This window comes from Catharus ustulatus, chromosome 22 (genome assembly GCF_009819885.2).
Source record: "Catharus ustulatus isolate bCatUst1 chromosome 22, bCatUst1.pri.v2, whole genome shotgun sequence".
NCBI lineage: Eukaryota > Metazoa > Chordata > Aves > Passeriformes > Turdidae > Catharus > Catharus ustulatus.
In genome coordinates, this window is record NC_046242.1 from 10100324 (window position 1) to 10120011 (window position 19688).

At 51.2% G+C, this 19688-nt stretch overlaps 1 protein-coding gene across 5 annotated transcripts in view; it reads right to left on the reverse strand.

Moving 5' to 3' along the window:
- CALN1 (calneuron 1) overlaps positions 1-19688 on the reverse strand; it is a 140809-nt gene that overhangs the window by 55286 nt on the left and 65835 nt on the right. For all 5 annotated transcript variants that reach the window (XM_033078551.2, XM_033078555.2, XM_033078552.2 and 2 more), the window contains one exon: positions 6799-6942. In XM_033078551.2, the coding sequence (XP_032934442.1) occupies positions 6799-6942 (144 nt within the window). The remainder of the gene's footprint in view (positions 1-6798; positions 6943-19688) is intronic.

Consider the following 19688-nt stretch of genomic DNA (forward strand, 5'->3'; position numbering starts at 1 on the left):
GACCTGTCCCTGCTCCAGCACAAGCACTCAAACAAGGAGGAGAAGTCCAAGGAAAACAGGGACTGCAGTAAGAAATAAATCCCCATCAGACACCTGCCAGCTCCACACCGGCTCCAGGAGCTGCAGAATGCCCAGGGACCAGCCCTATCACCAGTGTCCCCAGGGGAGGGCCCTGCAGGGGCTGTGAGGGGGATGTGCCACCAGCACGGCCACCCAGCCCCAGCCCTCTCTGAGACCCCCTCCTGGGCACCCAAAGCCATTTTTCAGGTCTGTGCAGACCCTGGTCCCCTCCCAGCTGTGAGCAGCTGATCCCTCTGGATCAAGAGCAGCAGGACCACCCCCAGACTCCCCAGGACTTCCAACATCTCTGCTGGGAAGGGAAGAGAGCTCTGGGTGCAGCTCACACCCCTTGGGGAGCACCAGCAGCTCATTAAAGCAGGAGGCACACACCCTGGGAAGCCAAAATGATCCCAGGGCTGCATTTCAGGAAGAAATCAAATTCATGCACACAAAGCACAGGGCAGGAGGTGCATCCCTGCCACAGCATGGAGGGGGACTGCAGCTCAGTCCTTTGTGCTGTCCCTTCAGCAAAGGCAGGCTGGGATTTTGTTTGGTATAATTTGATATAATTTGGTGTGATTTGATGAACCTCTTGCTGCTCCTGAGCTGCAGGTCTGACAGGCTGCAGCAGCAGCTGTAATCACTCCTCATTTCTGCAGTGAGAACACAGAATGGGATAAAATGTGATAATCCTCATTGTCCAAATGAGAGCAGACATGGAGAGAGTGGCCCCTATAAATCCAGACAAGTCTCATCAAATCCATCCCGCTGCCCAAAATTCTCAGCTCAGCAACACATTTTAAAGGACAGCCAGTCTGGAATGTGGGTGGATCATTTCTCACTCTGAAAAATCACTCTGAGATCAAAAGACAAACCCCAAATCCATCATAACCTGTCTGCCCCATCCCTGGCAGTGCCCAAGGCCAGGCTGGACAGGGCTTGGAGCAACCTGGAATAGTGGAAGGTCCTTATCCATGGCAGGGGAAGGAGTGAGATGATTTTTAAGATTATTTCCAACCCAAACCTGGGATTCTGGGATTCTCTGACTTCTGTGAACTCTGATTCTAACCCAGAAATGGTTCCTGGTTCCCCTCCAGCAGCCTGGACTGTTTTATACTGGAACACATTTTATATTGAGATGTAAAATGGAGTATTGTATCCAGCTCTTTTCATGCTGAAACACAAGGAAACAGCAGTAAAAAGCCTCAGGAAAACCCCAAGAACAAAAGTGGGAGAGACAAAAGAAGGAGAGAAAATGTTTCCAGCTTGAGAATGTCACCACTGTCCTGTGCAGGGCAGCTCAAGCTGAGCTTGTGGACAGGAGCCAACATTTCATTGATCAAAGGTTGGACAGAATGATCTTGGAAGTATTTTCCAACTTTACTGATCCTGGGATTTGTCCAGCCTTAATGACCCTGTGATCCTGGGATTTGTCCCTGGCTAAGAACAAAGAATTTGCCTCCTGCTTGCCCTGGAGGAAAGCTGAACACTTCATTTTTGAAGGAGAGATTTGCTCTGTGTCCAGATGTCCCAGCCCATGTCCTCTGAGCGTTCCCACCCCTGTCCCCAGCTCTGGTGTCCCTTCCCTCACCAGGAGCCAAAGCATTTTCCCTGGGGAAGTCCTGGACAGCAGGACAGCAGCCTGGAGGGACACAGTGACCTGTGACACCACACAGCCATGGCACTGTCACCTCTTCCCTTTCCAGAGAGAATCTGGGACATTCTGGGATGTGTGACTTGTACTGGCAGAACTGGAGAGCTGACATCCTTGGGACCAATGAAAAACTGGGGGGGAAATCTCAGTTTGAAGTTTTGGAAGAGTCCTGGAATCACTGAGGTTGGAAAAGACCTCCAAGGTCATCAGGTCCAACTTTGGACCTAGTGGCCCCGTGGCCACCAAACCACAGCACCAAGTGCCACTTCTGGATGGGTCTGAACATCCAGAACAGCCTCACATTGTTCTGGAAACAACCAGCAAAGTTTGGGTTGGACATTGGGAACATTCCTCTATGGAAAGGCTGGTCAGGCATCAGCACTGCCCAGGGCAGGGGTGGAGTCCCCACCCCTGGGGGGGTTTAACAGCCCTGTGCATGTGGCACTTGGGGACATGGGGCAGTGCTGGGGGTGGTTGGACTCAATGGCCTCAGAGATCTTTTCCAACCTCAATGATTCCATGACTCTTGCAGAATTTAAAGTTGAGATTCCCCCATTTTTCATTGCTCCCAGGGATGTCCCAGAGGTACCAGGAAGGTGCCTGGTGAAAGCAGCTCGACTTTTGCATCATCAAAATACTCTCAATTCTCATCCCAATAAATAATTTGGCATCCAGGAGTGGATTTTCCCCCCTCTTTTGGTAGCCTGGAGTTATTTTTCCAGCTGCTCCTCTCATTAGTGCACAAAGTGCTCATTTTATTCCTCAGATCAAAATCCCAATTAAACAATTTGTGACACTTAAGTCACACATTCATCTCTTTTATGGCAAATTCTGCTTAAAGAGGAGGAATCCCAGATAAGGCCACACATTCCATGTGCCATTTCCCAGCGTTTTTATCAGCATTGCTGCCAACTGGAAGAATTCACAAATAATTCCTTTTTCCAGTACAGAAATGTATAAAATATTTCTCTTTTCCTGTGCTGGCCAGAACATTCCCCAATTGCAGAGAGAAGCACAGGCCCCTCTCACAGTTTGTGTCCATGGAATGCAGAATTACGGTTGGAAATGAGGGAAATCCTTGGGATAAAGGTCAGTTATAACCTCTGAGAGTACTTCCAGAGTAAAGTATTGGCTCCCTATGAGGCACAGCCCCCAGAGGGGTGCCCAGGTCCACCAACAACCTCTGTGGGAACAGTCCTACACTTCCAAACAAAGCTTTGGGATAATGGGAATCCCAGAACCCCCAGCCCTCACCTCCCTTCCTCAAGAGAAACATTTTTTCCCAGCAAATCCCTTTTTTTTCTGTCCTCTTCTGACACTTCCCACCCCAGCAGTGCCACAACATCTCCTGGAGTCCACAAAAGCAGGGTTCTGAGGATTTATTAGGATTTCTCTGGAAAATATTCCAAGGAGATCCCCATTTTTCTCCATAACTGAGGGTGTTTTATGCCAGTTGTAAGATTTTCCCTGTGCCAGCTGCATTTCTTCACCTGAGTGAAGCCCACCTGGCAGAATCCCAGAACCATGGAATGCCTGGAGTTGGGAGGGACCCACAGGGATCAGGGAATCCAACTCCTGCCCTGCACAGACACCCCAACACCCCCAGCCCAGGCCTGGAGCGCTGTCCAAGCTCTAGCAAAGCTTTGGAAGAAGAGCTGGAGAATGGATTTGTAGGGATGCAGGGGATCCCCAGCCCTGCTGCTCTCCTGCCTCCAGGGAGGAGTGGGGGAATGGGACATTCCCAGGAAATCAGGGCATGCACAGGGGGTGAGGGCAGAGCCACTCCTGGGCACCCCAGCAGTGCCAGGCTGGTGGCATGTCCCTCTGCTGGCCTGTCCCCTCTGCAGGAAGGCTGGTGACAAGTTCCTGGCAGCCTCAGCAACCATGGAGGCATCAGAGGTGACACCTGTGAAGGGCTCCTGGCCCAAATCCCAGCTGTGCCAGGGCTGGTTTTCCTCAAGTTCCAGCAGCATTCTCTCCCTAACCCCATTTTGCCCCCAAAAGTGATGAATTATGGAGGATCCTTTCCATGCTGCTCCCATGGGAGCCCTGAGAGTGGCACTGAGCAGCTGCACATGGGGGCCCTGGAAGCAGTGTCCCTGTGTCATTTATTCCCTGTGCCATTCATTCCCTGTGCCACTCCCTGTGTCATTCCCTGTGCCATTCATTCCTTGTGCCATTCATTCCCTATGTACTCATTCCCTGTGCCACTCCCTGTGCCATTCATTCCCTGTGCCATTCCCAGTGTTATTCCCTGTGCCACTCCCTGTGCTGCCTGGGTGGCAGGAGGTGGCACCCAGCTGTGAAATGCTCCTGTCCGATCCCTTTCTGCTCCGCCCCAGCACACGCTGCAGAGGTTCCTCTGAGTTCCTCGTGTCCAGCCTGGCAATCCTGCTGCTTCCATCCCCATCCTACAGAAAACATGGAAATCAGCCCAGCCCAGCCCTGCTCCAGCTCCAGCTGTTGCCTTTTGTGCCCCTCAGTGAATTAGCCATGCCTTTTGCAGCCCCTCTGGTCCCCTGGAATTTGCTGATGAAAACTGGATGTTGGGGCTGCTCAGGCTGGCTCAGGTTAAATCCCAAGCCCTGCCAATTTTCTTACCTCATTTTCAGGCCCTGGCAGCAGTTTTGGTGAGAAGGAAGGAATGGATGTCTGGCTGCTCCACCTGCCAGCACATCATAACTCATGGCGTGGGCCAGAGATGTGCAGAGGATTTCACCTCCCCCTGGCTCTCCTGACCACTGGAGGCTCCTCCCTGAGTGTGACCTTTCATCCATCTGAGCTTCCAACCCATCTAATGCCAAGCAAAAGCCTGGAAAAACTCAGCCACCCTCCCCAGGAGTATATGGGAAGGCGATCAGGCTGTTCCTGGGAGTTCTGGGCACAACCAACATCCCTGCCCTGCTCCTGAGTGATGTCCTTTCTCAGTGGGAGAGGAAGAAGGAGGCTCTTGCTGCTTCTCACTCCATAGTTCAAGTTAAATCCCAGAAAAAGGTGAAGAATCCATTGGAGAAAAAGTAGCCCTGATAATATAAATTCAAGCTGTACAGCACTAGCTCAATTTGCAGGCAAGGTAATCTTTCACAGAACATTCCTCTCTTTGCTCAGTGCCTCAGGAATTTCCCTGACTTTTTAAGTCCATGGCCCACTTGACCTTCCCCTGTCACAGCCTCCCTCCAGCCCCCAAACCCCTGCTCCAACACTGCACCAGTACAACCAGTTTGGAGCTGGAGGATCAGCTCCCATCCCTGCAGAAGCACACAGAGCTCCCTGGAAAGCCTCAGCAGGAGTTTATCACTCCATCACTCCAGGTTTAACTCCAGTCCCCACCTCAGGGCCCTCCCCACCAGCAGTCTGCACAGAATGGTGCCAAAGCCTGCCAGAGTCAGGAACGACTGGAGATGAATCAGAACTGGGAGCCAAGTCCCAGCACTCTTTTTCCAAAAACGCTCAGAATTTCGGGAAAAGACCCCAGGAGTTGGCAGCACACTAAGCCTGGCTTTGCCAAACCTGAGCCCGAGTCCCCCTCTGCCAGGAAAGGCCAGCACAGCAGGGCAAAAGGCAAACAACTTTGGGACAAAACCCTTTTAAAAGTGATGGATTCCTTTTCCCCCATTTAAAAAGTGATGGATTCCTTTTCCCCCTTTTCTTTATGGAATGAGATCATTCCCACAATGGATCTTCCTCTCCCTGCCAGGTTTTGCAGCCCTTTTCTTGCTGGACACCCTCGATAGGGTGACAGTCCCTGCCGTGCCCTGGTGACAATTGTGCTTCTGCCAGGGACATCGGGAATTGGCCCTCCAGCAGGGCAGGAGAGCTTCACTGCCCCATCTGCCCGGGCTCTGCTCTCCAGCCTCCCCAGGAATTCCAGCATCTCCCTGGCTCTCCTGGATCCCTGCATCCCTCAGACTCTGCTCTGGCAGGATTTCAGTATTTCCACCCTGCCACACCCCGGGACAAGGCTGGGTCTGCACCCCAGCTCCTGGCAGCAGAAATGTATCCCCTCCAGCCCTGCCGAGGACATTTTAAAGGAATGGCTCGTTGCGTTCAGCTCTGAGCGAGCTCTGCAGCAGCTGAAATTCCTCCCTGGCTCCAGCATCCTGATCCTGCATTTCCCTCTCCCCACTAATGCGAGTTCTGTTGCTTTTCTTCCCTCAGTAATTGTTTGATGAGCTCTCCCAGCAGGACTTGGCTGGGAAACCTTCCACCCTTCAAAACTTCTCCTTGCAGAGCAATCAACACTTCATTAGAACAGCTCCCAGCACAGCAGCTCTGGCCTGGACTGGGTGGGAATCCTGCTCCTCTCCCAGAAGTGTCACCGGCCAGGGCTGCCCAGGAGTACAGAGGGAAATGTTCAATGAGCCTGGCAAAGATTATCTGTGCAAGGTGGGATTCTTGGGGTGTCTGGGCCACTCCAGGAGCTGCACTGGATTATCCTGGGGGTCCCTTCCAACTTAGGGTATTCCATGATGACATCAAAGGAATTGCTTCCATCACCTTCAGCCTGGCTCAGCTTCTGACACCTGACTTTGGTTTGTTTTTCACCTCTGGAATGTTCCCCTCCAGGCTGGGACAGCCCCTCTCCACTCATATGAGGGGAGACTCAGCTCCTGCCAAGGGACAGCTCTGATCTCTGCTCTGTGTGACAGGGACAGCACCCAGGGAACAGCTGGAGCTGTGACAGGGAGGCTCAGGCTGGAGATCAGGAAAGGTTCTTCCCCCAGAGGTGCTGGCACTGCCCAGGGAATGGGCACAGCCCCGAGGCTGCCAGAGCTCCAGGAGCTGCCAGGGATGCCCAGGGTGGGATTGTTGAGATGTCTGAACTTTGTGAGAACGGCTCTGTCTTCACCCAGCTGCATCCCACAGGGGATGATCCATCCCCTTCCATGGACTGCCTGATCCCCAGGATCACCCACAGCTGCTTCACATCTCACCTCGCTCCTGCCTTTCGTGTGGGGAAAGCAAAGTTCCCCAGCTCCCTCTCCACCCTTCCCCTGGTGACCAGGAATCACTGGATCCAGATCCAAGGGCTGGGAAAGCCCCTGTGAACCCCCAGGAGAGAGCAGACCCCGCTGAGGACTCACCATCCATGTCCAGGCGCTGCATGATGATGGCCAGCTCCACCTCACTGGGCATGTAGCCCAGGGAGCGCATGGCCATGCCCAGCTCCTGCTTGGAGATGAAGCCATTCCCGTCCCGGTCCAGCACTCGGAAAGCCTCACGGATCTCTGGAGGGAAGGGACAAAGGAGGAGCTGTTATGGTGCAGGACTCCATGGATGCTGAGCACAGAAGCAGCAGCTGCTGCCTTTCCCAGCGTTAATTGTGAATATTTGATCATCCCGGGGCTGGATGATCAGGATACATTAATGCACACCCACAAACCTCTGTGCAGTCCCACAGTTCCCGTGCAGACGGGACATCCCAGGATCAGAGACACAGAACCCTTAGGAAGGCTGGAAAAACCCTCTAAGATTGAGTCCAGGCCAAGGCCACCACTGGCCCATGTCCCCAGCTGCCACATCCCCAAAGCTGTTACCCCTCCAGGGACTCCACCCTGTGCCACCCTTTCAGTGAAGAAATAATTCCCAATATCCACCCTGAACCTCTGCTGGCACAAGTCAAGGCTCTTTCCTCTCATCCTGTTGCTGTCACCCTGGGTGATTTCTGTCTCTAGATCCTTCTCACAGCTTTTCTCTAATTTATAACGTTTTTACAGCACTAAACAGCCTCAGATCAATAAAAATACTGATGGAACATCAGGAACCACTTCCATCAATCGTCCTCAGCCTGGCTCAGCTCCTGATATCTGACTTTGGTTTGTTTTTTAACTTTTAACTGCTCCAGCCCATGGCAGCCCCTCTCCATTTGTGTGGGGGGAGACACCAAGGGGCAGCTCCCATTTCTGCTCTGTGTGACAGGGACAGGAGCCAGGGAAGGGCTGGAGCTGTGCCAGGGCAGGTTTAGTTTGGATTTTAGGGAAAGGTTCTTCCCCTAGAGGTGCTGGCACTGCCCAGGCTCCCCAGGGAATGGGCACAGCCCCGAGGCTGCCAGAGCTCCAGGAGCTGCCAGGGATGCCCAGGGTGGCATTGTTGGGGTGTCTGGGCAGGGACAGGGACTGGGATGGGTGATCCTTGGGGGTCCCTTCCAGTCAGGACATTCCATGATTCCATAATCCACCACCTCAATGTCTCTGCTCACAGACCTCTCAACTCCAGCCCAAACTCCCCAGATCTGCCTGTTGCAAATGCCAGAGAAGCTTTAACCTCCCAGCAGCTGGGAGTGTGTTTCACTTGAAAGGTTGGAGGTGAGGAGGGAAAAAGGTGCCAATTCCTCAGTTTTGGTGAAGCAATCCCAATGCTTGGAGAAGGAATCAGGGATGCTCCATCACGTCCCTCTGGGAATGGGGTTGTAAGGAACACCCCAGGGCTCCCTGCAACTGCTCAGAGGAGTTTCAGCTTCATTCAAAGCATTTCACTGGAGAAGCAGGAAGGAAAACTCAGCAGGGTTTTTTTTTTTTGGAAAATAAATCCAAACTAATTAAAAATTTCTCCATTCTCCATCAGAAATTGGAGGATGGAAAATGTTTGGCCTGCCTGGAGTAGTTCAGGCTTTAAGGAAAATATTCCCAGTCCTCCATGGGCTGCCAGAGTCACCCCCTCCTGCCCCCAGGAGTCAGGGGCCACCAGACCCTGCAGAGGAGTCACAGGAAACCTCTGGATTTTCCTGGGAGAAAGGCAGGAGCATCAGAGCCCACCAAGAATGGTTCTGGTGGTCTTTGCTAAGCTTTATTTAAAGCTTTACAATTCAAAATCTGCTTCTAAACCACCTCACCTAGGTTCAGCCCCTCCCCTGCCCCCACCAGACTGCTCCCGTTCCCATGGGCAGGATCCTGCCTGGATAATTCCCTGAGCAGGGCCCAGGCCACTGCCCAGGCTGCTGCTGACCCCCCAGCTGTGCTTATCTCTGAGATGGGATCAGTTTTAACCCAGCCCAAGAGCCCAGTGATGCAGAGAGAGGAGGGACAATCCATTCCAGGGAATATTGGGGTCACATCTCCGATCTCTGTGCTCTGGGCTCGGCTTTGCATCAGCTGTGACTTCCTGAAGCTGAATTCCCTTTGTCTCCCTGCTGCTGGGAGGGAAAGGTGGGGAGGCTGCTCAAAGCATTGGCTCATAATTCCAGGAGCCTTTGGAGTAGGAATGAATCCCTGAATCCCATCAGACTCTGCCAGCTGCAGGGAAATCTCCTTTCATGGGTGGTCCTGAGAGCTCAGTGCAGTAAATATTGCACCCAAACCAACTGATGGGAAAACAAACTTCTGACAGCTGAAGGCAGAACAATGCGAGTCATTGCAGGGAGCCAGGAGAGGGTTTTAGGAAGTCAAACGTGAATCTGGAAAAGTTTACATGTGAGTGAGACTGATCCAAATGCCAGGGGTAAATGCCAGGATTAAAGCACAGCTGCCCAGGGCTCTGCTGTGGAATATCCACCCAGCAGCTCCAGCTGAGGGCCCTCTCCAGGCACACCCATCCCAAAAGCTGCTTTAACAGCACTCAACCTTTGAGCCTGGAGTAGAGCAGAACCCACCCCCTCCCCATCTGGGGCTTTTTGTTCCTCTCAAAGACCTGAACTTCTGACCAAGCCCGGCACATCCTTCCCAAATCCACTGCCATCACCAAACAGAGCCTTTTCCCCTCCCCACTCTATAAATACCACTTGTGCAGAGGTAGATGTGAGCTATTTATAGGCTGAACACACTGTACAGGGAGCAGTGTGACCTCAGGCAGTGCCTCCTCTTTATCTTGCCATGGAACAGCTCCTCCTCATCCCCTTCTCTTCCCGGGGGTTATTTCCAGGCTCCTGCAGGTGCTGCCCATCCTGAGCACCCTCCCTGCCCAGCCCTGCTCCCAAACCCCACCCCAGGGCCCTGTGGCCCTTGACTGCCCCTCACCTTCCTCTCCAGCTGTTACATTTCATTACTCAAAGCTAAAAATACAGCAGCAGTTTCCCCAGATGACTTTCCCCACCAAGTCACCATGGCAACAGATGCTCCTGGCTCAGAGCTGCGAGGGGATGTGGTCCATGGAGTCAGTCTCTCCACAGACACTGCCGGGCCTTCAGAGAAGCTTTGGGATCTTTCTCATTCCAGCGTCTCCACGGAGATGCTGTGCTGATCAACAAAGCAAAGCCCTGTTCTGTCTTTAAGGATCACAAGTGGGGAGGGTGCTGAGGTGCTGCTGCCTCAGGAGCTGGATGGCAGCAGGGAAAACAAAGCACATGGATTTCCCCTTCCTGAGGGGTCAAAAATCCCAATATTTATTCCCCTAAGCAGTGTCTTCATTTACTCCCAAATGCAGGCAGCTGACACAGAACTGTATTAGAGGATAAGAGGGGGGAAAGAAGAGATCCCAGGAAAAATCAGAGGACAGGAGCTTCATCCTGCCCCCTGGAGTGATTTGGGTTGGAAGGGACCAAGGCTCATCTCATTCCACTATCCCAGGCTGCTCCAAGCCCATCCAACCCTGGCCACCCGATCATCCTGATTAACACCTTTGTTAATGAGCTCAAAGAGGCAGCAGCCACAACATGAATTAAATCCGCACATGATCTAAGGCTGGGAAGAATTGGAAGGGTAAAAGTCCAGCAAGGAGAAAGCAACAGTCAGGGTTTGGGGGCAGAAGGGGCTGAGGCAGCAGGAGCAGAGCCGGGTCTGAAAGGTTTCCCAGGAAAGTTTATCCTGAGTTTCTCCCTGGGTGTGAAGATTTCTGTTCCACAGGAGCCCAGAGCACAGCGCTCCCTGCCCAGCGTTGTTTGAGCGTTCCAGAGCTGTGTAGGGAAAGGGGGAGATGTGTTTACTTTCAATTCATTGCCTCTCTCTCCTCCCATTGAACAGCTGCACTCTACAGTTTCCCGACCACCCTCCAATCACCCTCCCTCCGGGAGAAGGAGGGAAGAACCCGGGAGAAGGAGAATTTTCATTACCTTTGTGAAGGGCACAAACAGCTCTGCCAGATCCGGCCCTGACACCCGGCCCGGCAGGTGCTTAACTCCCCAAAACCCATCCTCACCACCCCTGCTGCTGCTCCTGCTCCAGCCCTACCCCCAAAACCCATCCTCACCACCCCTGCCGGTGCTCCTGCTACAGCCCTACCCCCAAAATCCACCCTCACGACCCCTGCCACTGCTCTTGCTCCAGCCCTTCCTCCCAAAATCCATCCTCACCACCCTTGCCGCTGCTCCTGCTACAGCCCTACCCCCAAAATCCACCCTCACCACCCCTGCCGGTGCTCCTGCTCCAACCCTTTACCCCAAAATCCATCCTCATCCCCCTGCAGGTGCTCTTGCTCCAGCCCTTTACCGCAAAACCCATCCTCATCCCTCCTGCTCCTGCCCTTCCCTCCCCAGCCCTCTCCCTGCTCCTGCCCGACCTTCCCGCTCCTCTCGTCTCCCTGCCCAGGTTTATTTCCAGTGATATCCCTGGGCTGTAATTCTGTTGTGTCTCCTGGAGGAGGAGGAACAATGATTCCCTGGAGAATTAATTCCATCCCCTGGCCGTAAATTCCACCCTAAAAGTGCAATTGTCCCGCAGCTCCGCGGTCCCCGCCCGTCCCGCACTGTCATCAGTGAGATAAGGGCCGAGATAACAGTGCCCCAACCCCCCATCCCAGTCCTTAATTGCACCTTTGAGCCCCCAAGTACGAATGGAGCGATCTGAAAGCTGCGAACAGCTCGTCCTTGAGTGAACCAGGGAGTGAGCCTTGGAACTACTACGGCTAAAAAAATGGAAATTTCCAGCCCTCCATCTGCTATTCTCACTCTTGTTTTTTGGGTGGGTTTTTTTTTCCTTGCCGCAAATTGCAACGAAGTGTCAAAATAACCCCGGTTTTATCTGATGGCAACGCCCCCCCAACGTGTTCCAATGGGAACTGTCAAAATATTTCCCTTGGTTATTGGGATGTCAGCGAAGCAGTTCAGCACCCCCGGATGGAGCTCTCACTGGGGCCGTGTCCCCTGAGCGCTGCAGCCTCTGGCTTCTCTGTCAGCATCCCCCAAAGCAGGCAGGAAATGAGGAATCAGCAGCAGGACTTACAGGGGCTCAGGGGGACACGGGCATGGCAAAGGCACAAACAATCCAGGGCTGCTCAGCCTGGCACAGCCAGGAAAGCTCCCAGAGCTCAGGGCTGGCTCTGCTTCGTCCCCAAAGGGGTTGTTTGACACGAAATTTGTCAGATTTTTATTTATCTCTCCCTTCCCCAGGAAAAAAAATGATTTGTGTAAAAGATATTTTTGGTGCTTCTGCTCCCCAGCACATTGACGATTTCCAGGTAAGCTTTGGGAACCCCCATGAAAATGCAGGATTGAACAAGGGCTGCTGCTCCCAGACCTGCCCTCACAGGGAAGCTTTTTAAGGACTGGGAATCTTTCAGGGCAGGCTGGGGCAGCAGCAGCACTGACATCCTGCAGGTGTCAGAAGCATTTGGCACAACAGCAGCTCCCACTTTTCCCTATAAATTTTCCTGCCATGGAAATCCCTGCTGGAGACAAGCAGGGCTCACCCTCAGCACCAGAGGAAGAGGGGCAGGGCTGGACAGGCTGTGCTGTGACCCCAGCCGTAAATCAGGAGGAAGAATCAGGTTCTCAGTGCCCAGGAAAGGGCCAGGCTGGGCTCCAGGATGAGCTTGGAATGAAGGAAGTGAGGAGGGGATTGGAGAGGAGCAAATGATGGGAGAGAGGAGGGCACAACTCAGTTTATGGAATCCCAGAATGGTTTGGGTTGGAAGGAACCTTAGAGCCCATCCAGTGCCACCCCTGCCATGGCAGGGACACCTCCCACTGTCCCAGGCTGCTCCAAGCCCCATCCAACCTGGCCAGGACACTTCCAGGGATCATCCAGGGGCAGCCACAGCTGCTCTGGGCACCCTGTGCCAGGGCCTGCCCACCCTCACAGGGAAGGGCTTTGATTTCCACCTGTGAGGGACAGGAAGAGGGAGGGGACACTCCACGGAGAGGGAGAAGCCATTTCAGGTGAGGAGCAGCACTGTAGGAGCAAATGTGTATGAGGGAATTTAGCCTCAGTGAGAAGGAAGTTCCAGAGTGGCTGCAGCACTGGGAAATGGGGCTCTGTCTGTCCTGGGCAGCTTTGGTGACCAAGTCACCTCCAGCAGCAGCAACCTCAGCCTCCAGGGACCTCTTCTAGCCTGCTGAGAACATTTTTATTCCAAATATTTCAGTCTTGATATCCTTTCTCAAGTATTTCAGTGCTCCCTGCAGCAGTGGGCATAAACACATGGGGATTCCACAATAATTCCTGCAGGTAATTCCATGATAATTCCTGCAGGTGATTCCATGGTAGTTTCTACAGGTGATTCCATGATAATCCCTGCAGGTAATTCCATGGTAATTTCTACAGGTAATTCCATGGTAATCCCTGCAGGAGATTCCGTAATAATTCCTACAGGTAATTCCGTGGTTATTTCTACAGGCAATGCCATGGTAATCCCTGCAGGTGATTCCATGTTCTTATAGGTGATTTCATGTTCATTCCTACAGCAGATTTCATGTTTATTCTTGCAAGTGATTCTATGGTCATTTTTAGAGGTGATTCCATGTTAATTGTTAGAAATAATTCAGTTAATTCTTACAGATAATTTCCTGTTCCTACAGATGATTCCATGTGAATTCCTACATGAGGGCTCATGTTCCTGAAACCTTTCCTCAGATCCCTGCCCTCCCCTCCTGCTGCATCCCTGGCTCCATGGATCTCTACCAGGAGACTCCCAGGGGTTTTTTGGGCACCCACCCCCAGCCCTGGAATTATAACCAGCAGCACCAGGACGGGGTTGCTGCCCAAGCCAATGGCCCAGCTCTGCTCCCTGGATAAAAATCAGCTTTTTGTGCCAAATCCACTGCAAATCCCTGTGACCCTGCAGGGATGGGTGTGGGGACAGCACCTCATGCCCATTCCAGAGGAGTTTTGGTCCCCTGGCACAAACTGTAGGACCCTGAGGAACATTACTGAGGTTCCACCACAGAGACCCTTCCTTTGACTTGACCAACACAAAACCTCTGCAAGGCACAGAGGGGCTCCAAACACCCAGATAAATCCAGGGAATTCCACAGCACCGGCACAGGCTCCTCCTGGGCTTCCCTGCCATGGATTATTGACCATGGGAATGGCCTGGGCGCAGTCCCAGAGCTCTGCTGCCCTGGGTGGGCTCGGGGTCCTGCCCAACTCTGCTCCCCAGGGTGGGGCTGCTCCTCAGGTGGGTGGCCTGAGCCAGGAATTCTGTGAGGTTTCTGCAAGTTCTGTAACCCAGGATGTGCAAGGTCAGGGAAAAATAGGTTACCCAGCCCCGATGGAAAAGGAAAAAGAAGAAGAAAATGAGACAGAAAAAAAGAAAAATAAAGAGAAAGTTTTAGAAAAATAACTAAAAAGCGAAAGAAGAAAAATAATACAGAGAAGAAAAGGAAGAAAAAAGGGGGAAAGATAAAAGAATGGAAAAGGGGAAAAAGAAAATAAGCAGAAGCAGTAAAAGCACTACAAGGCAGCTAAATTTCAGATTCATGCTATGACTTTTGTTTACAACACCAGAACCTGCTGCTAAAAGGCTGAATGAGGAGGGAATAAATTTCCAGTGTTTTCCAAAGAAAGCTCCATCTCCCTTTCACAGCTCTCTTTATCAGCAAACAACCTTCTCCTCCCTCCTCCTTCCACAGAGCAGCAGAGATCTTCCTGCCTTGAGCCTCCCCCGCTCCAGCTCCTGCTCATCCCACACCCCCGATCATCCCTGATCGTCTCTGATCATCCCTGATTGCTCCTGATCGCCCCTGATCATCCCTCCCATCCCTGACATCCCTGACATCCCTGATCGTTCCTGATCATCCCTGATCATCCCTCCCATCCCTGATCATCCCTGATCGTTCCTGATCATCCCTCCCATCCCTGATCATCCCTGATCATCCCTCCCATCCCTGACATCCCTGATCATCCCTGATCATCCCTGATTGTTCCTGATCATCCCTGATCATCCCTGCACATCCCTGCACATCCCTGATCATCCCTGATCGTTCCTGCACATCCCTTACATTTCTCCCATCTCTGATCATCCCTGCACATCCCTGATCGTTCCTGATCATCCCTCACACCCCTGATCATCCTTGCACATCCCTGATCATCTGACATCCCTGATCATCGCTTACATTCCTCCCATCTCTGATCATCCCTCACACCCCTGATCATCCCTGCACATCCCTGAGCATCCCTGATTATCTCTGCACATCTCTGCACATCCCTGATCATCCCTTACATTCCTCCCATCCCTGACCATCCCTGCACATCCCTGATCATCCCTCCCATCCCTGATCATCCCACACACCCTGATCATCCCTGATTATCCCTGATCATCCCTCCCATCCCTGATCATCCCTGATCATCCCTGTTTATCCCTGATCACCTCTCACACCCTTCCCATCCCTCCCATCCCCTTCCACCCCTCCCACCCCTCCCATGTCCACTCTCCTAGCAACCACAGAGGAATGTTTCCCCTGTTTGATGGATAGAATTTACATCCTGCCCCAATTTTCTGCTGCAATGAGCTCTGCAGGTCTCCCACCAGAACCACCCAGTCTGTGCCTAGCAGAAAAGAGAACCTGTCCCTTCATGTGCAGCTCCTTCCCTGGGCTTCCCAGAGTCCTGACTGGGCTTTGAGCACTCTCTGTGGGAGATTTGTGTTCTTGTGCCATTTGGAATCACGTCCTTGGAACAGCCCATAGGGATCATTTGTTGCAACCAAACCCTGAGACCTGACTCTGATAAAAGTGATGAGTTGTGATCCTCCCCCCATCCTAAACTGACCCTCCAGTGGGACAGGCAGTGCTTGCAGCAGGTTTCCCTGGACTTCCATTGCTCTTCCAATACCTTTGCCTTTAATTAACTTCCCATTAAGCCCAGGTTAATGAGGCCTTACTCAGGAGCAGAGAAGGAGCTCGGACCCTGCTGAGTCTGCTCAGGACTGAGGAATTGAGCACACAGTGAAATATTCCTTCTTATTCCCCCAGTTCCTCCTCTCATCCCCTTCTCAGCAGATTTCATGGAATCCTGGTATGGTTTGGGTTGGAAGGGACCTCAAAGCCCATCCAGTGCCACCCCTGCCCCAGGCAGGGACATTTCCCACTGTCCCAGGCTGCTCCAAGCCCTGTCCAGCCTGGCCTTGGGCACTGCCAGGGATCCAGGGGCAGCCACTCTCTGTGTCCCTTGGATTAATTCCCACTCCTTGTTTCTCCAATATCCCCATCCAAGGTGAGTGACTGCCCCTGGGAAGGACCTCAGTGTGCCTCTGATTTAATACTTTTCATCCAAAATCCCCTGTTTCTGTGCATTTTCTGCTCCCCAAGTCCCAAAATGTTTTCTATCCTGGAAGAAGCTTTTCTCCATAAAAGCCTGAGTGACTCTAATACAGAAATGCTTCCCTGAGAGCACAGCTGGTGATCAGGAGCCCAGCAAACAAATCCCACTTCACACATCCTCTGTCTGCTCACTGCTGGGAGCTCAGGAAAGGAGCCACAATCCTGCAGAATTAAACTCAGATTTTTTTTTTGCCCTTGCTGTGGGGTAGTTTTCCCCATTATTTTCCCTTTCCCTAAATGGGGCACCTCCTCACCTTCTGGGGCTGCCAATCTCTGCAGTGTCCAAACCCCAGCCAGCCTTTTCACCTTCCAAGGGGTTTTGTACATCCCCAAATCCCTGAGGAACCGGAACAGCCCAGTGGGTGAGGGGCTGTAACCTCAGCACCTGAACCTGCAGCCCCAAGGCTCCTTAACGTCCCTGGAAATTCCCAAACCCACCCAGGATTGCCATCAGATGAAGAGCAGAAAGCACCAAGGGAGCTGTCCTGGTGCAGGTGGATGTGGGAGCAATCCTGGCTGCAGCAGAGGAATGGGCTGGGAACTGCCCAGAGCTGCAGAGAGAAATCACAATTCTGTGTTCCACTGGATTTTGGACAGCCTGGCTGCCTCTTCCTCAGCCTCCTGGCAGCTGGGATGGAGCAAAAAGGGTTAATTCCAAATATTCAGGCCAAAAGAAATGTGAGGAAAACTCAGAGAAAGAAGAAGAGAACGAAGAAGAGAAAGAAGAAGAGAACGAAGAAGAGAAAGAAAAAGAAAATTAGAAAGAAAGAGGTAAAAGAGGTAAAAGGAAAAAGAAGAAAAAACAAAAGAAAGAGAAGAAAAAGGTTAAAAAAGAAGAAAATAATAAAAAATTAAAAATAAGAAAAAGAAAAAAGGAATGGGAAAGAAAAAGTAAAAGAAAAACGAAGGAAAAAAGAAAAAGGAAAAGGGAAATGAAACAAAAAGGAACAGGGAAAAGAAATAGGGAAAAGAAAGGAAAAGTAAAAATAAGAAAGGAAAGAAACTTAAAGAATGAAAAGGAAAAAATTAAAAGAAAGATAAAGAAAAAAGAGGAAAAGAAAAACAAAAAGAAATTTAAAAGGATAAGAGGAAAAGGCAAAAAGGAAAATTAAAACAAAAAGAAAAAATTTTAAAAAAGGAAAACAGGAAAAGGACAAGGAGCTTTTGGGCAGCCTGGCTGCCTCCTCCTCAGCATCCTGACAACAGGGATCAGGCCACAATGGAGCAAAAGGGTTAATTCCAAATATTTCAGCCAAAAGAAAGGTGAGGAAAATTGGGAAGGCATCTACTCCTTGCTTTGATTTGCTTTGCTTTCCTTGCCGTGGCTTTGCCGTGGAACAGAACCAAAGCTCATCCATCATTCCCATTGGGAATGGTTTCCAGAAAAGGCTTCACCCCACTGAAGTCCCAGTATTTCATGGCCTCGTTTTTTAATGTTTTAAACACTGAAATTATCAATTCCAAAGGAAATATTACAGCATTTCCAAAATGAAGCCCTCCTGTTATTTCTGGCTGAAAGGGCCATTGTCAACAGGGAATGGAATCAAATCTGGATTTTGGGGATGGAAAAGGTTTCCATAGAAGAATTCCAATCAGCTTTGTAAAGCCTAAAGCAATTTGGGAAAGCTTTTCCCAAAGCATCACTGGAGTGTTTCCCTTAAGGGACAGGGAGCCCCAAAAAGCTCCACAGCAACACTTCAGCTCCTCTGGAGAACAGCCATGGCTCCAGCAGTTTTGTCAACAATTCCCAAGTATTTCCCAGTGCAGAGAGCAGCAATCTCATTGCAAATCCCTCCAAAAATCTGAATTTTGCCCTGGAGCTGCATTGTGAGTGCTCTGGTTGAAGGTCTGTCCATAACACCAGGAGTGATGCTGGGACTGCATCAAGGAGGGGGATGGAGTTCCTGTGGATTTGGTCTCCAGGCAGATCCTGGCATGTGGGACAGGTTCTGTTCTGTATTTGCTGTCCCCAGCCTGCTGTCCTAGGCTGTCACACCCAGAGAATCCCAGAATTAATAAGGCTGAAAAAGTCTCAAGACCATAAAGTCCAACCATCAACCAACCACGCTCACCACAGGGAGCTCTGCCCACTGCAGCTGCCCAGAACCCTCCTCCAGCAGCTGGGGGAATTGCTCCTGGGCAGGCCTGGAATGCTGGGCAGAGCCTGAGAGCTGCTGCAGGGCCAGGGTGACACTGCCACCAATCCCCATCCTAAATCCAGCCCCAAATCCCAGCCTGTGCTCTGCTGGGGTGGGGTGGGCCTGCAACTGGCAGGAAAAGGGAATGGATTATTAAATAAATAATTATTTAGCAATAATTACTGCAAATGAACCTCCAAAAGCCGCATGTGCAGCCACAAGCCCTCTCCACTGGGATGTGATGGCTAAAGGTCACCCAGTGCCAGGGTTTTCCTGAGCCCAGCCTGATTTCCAACCAAAGAAATCAGGGAGAGGAATTGGAAAGGCAGTGTCAAATATCCACCTCTGGAGATGTAAAGGGATAATTGAAAATGTAAAGAGATAATTGGAAGCTGCTCACTGATGGGAACAAATTTAGTCTTGTGATTTGGGGACTTCATTCCTGAAGGAGACTCAGTGGAACCTGCCAGATCCCAGGGATATGGAAACCTGCAGGGACCCTCCCTATTCTGCAAATCCAGAGGGAGTTTCTACTTCCAAAGTACCTAATAGCAGGTGTAGGAGAAGCTTTCCTGGGTTTCTTTTATCTGTGTTTACCTTTTGCAGAAAACAGGAGAAATTGTTGTGCTACAAACCTTGAATCCTCTAATGTTCCAGGACAGTGATTGAAATATTTGCATTTCTCTCCTGTTTGGTTGTTTGAATGAAACTGCAGTTTCTGTACATCAAAGGCCCATACAAATAAAGCCTTCCTGAGAATAAATCTCTGTTTTCTCTGTGTGTGTTGTGTACCTGAAAGCAGTCCTTGAGAATTCCATTGGAAAAATGTGTTGGAGGCAAGCACAGACAATCCAGCTTGAAAGAGATTGCTTTCCTTGCACGCTTTAATGACATTTAAAATAATGCGGAAGATTTCTCATTTCATTTCCTACCTTTTGGTAACATATTTGTACTTTTTTCCCTCTTTTTTTTTTTTTTTTTTTTTTTTTTGTCCTATCCCAAAAGCAGAAGCTTGGCAGCTCTTCCTCTGGTGGAATGAAAACAAACATTGCTGGAATGAGGAAGAGAAATGATATTTGGGTTCTTAACTGGTGCTGACTGCTTGGACTGGGACACCGAAAAGCAGCCTCATTATTTTATTCCCTGCAGATGATCAGATCCTTCTGGGTGAGACAGCAGTTGGCAGAGTCCCTTTGGGGGACTTCTCCAAGGTTTAAGAGTCTGAAGCCACTGTGGAGTAGGTGAATTTTAAATCCTCCCCAGGTGACATTCCAAGATTTGGGCAGTCCCCAAAGCCCCTCTGTGTGCATCAAATATCAGAGAAGGGGAACCTGAACGTTTCTGGCTGTCGTTCAAGATGACCCCAGCAGGTGCCCAGGTGGCCAAAAGCATCGTGTCCATATCACAAACAGGGACAGCCAGGGCAGGG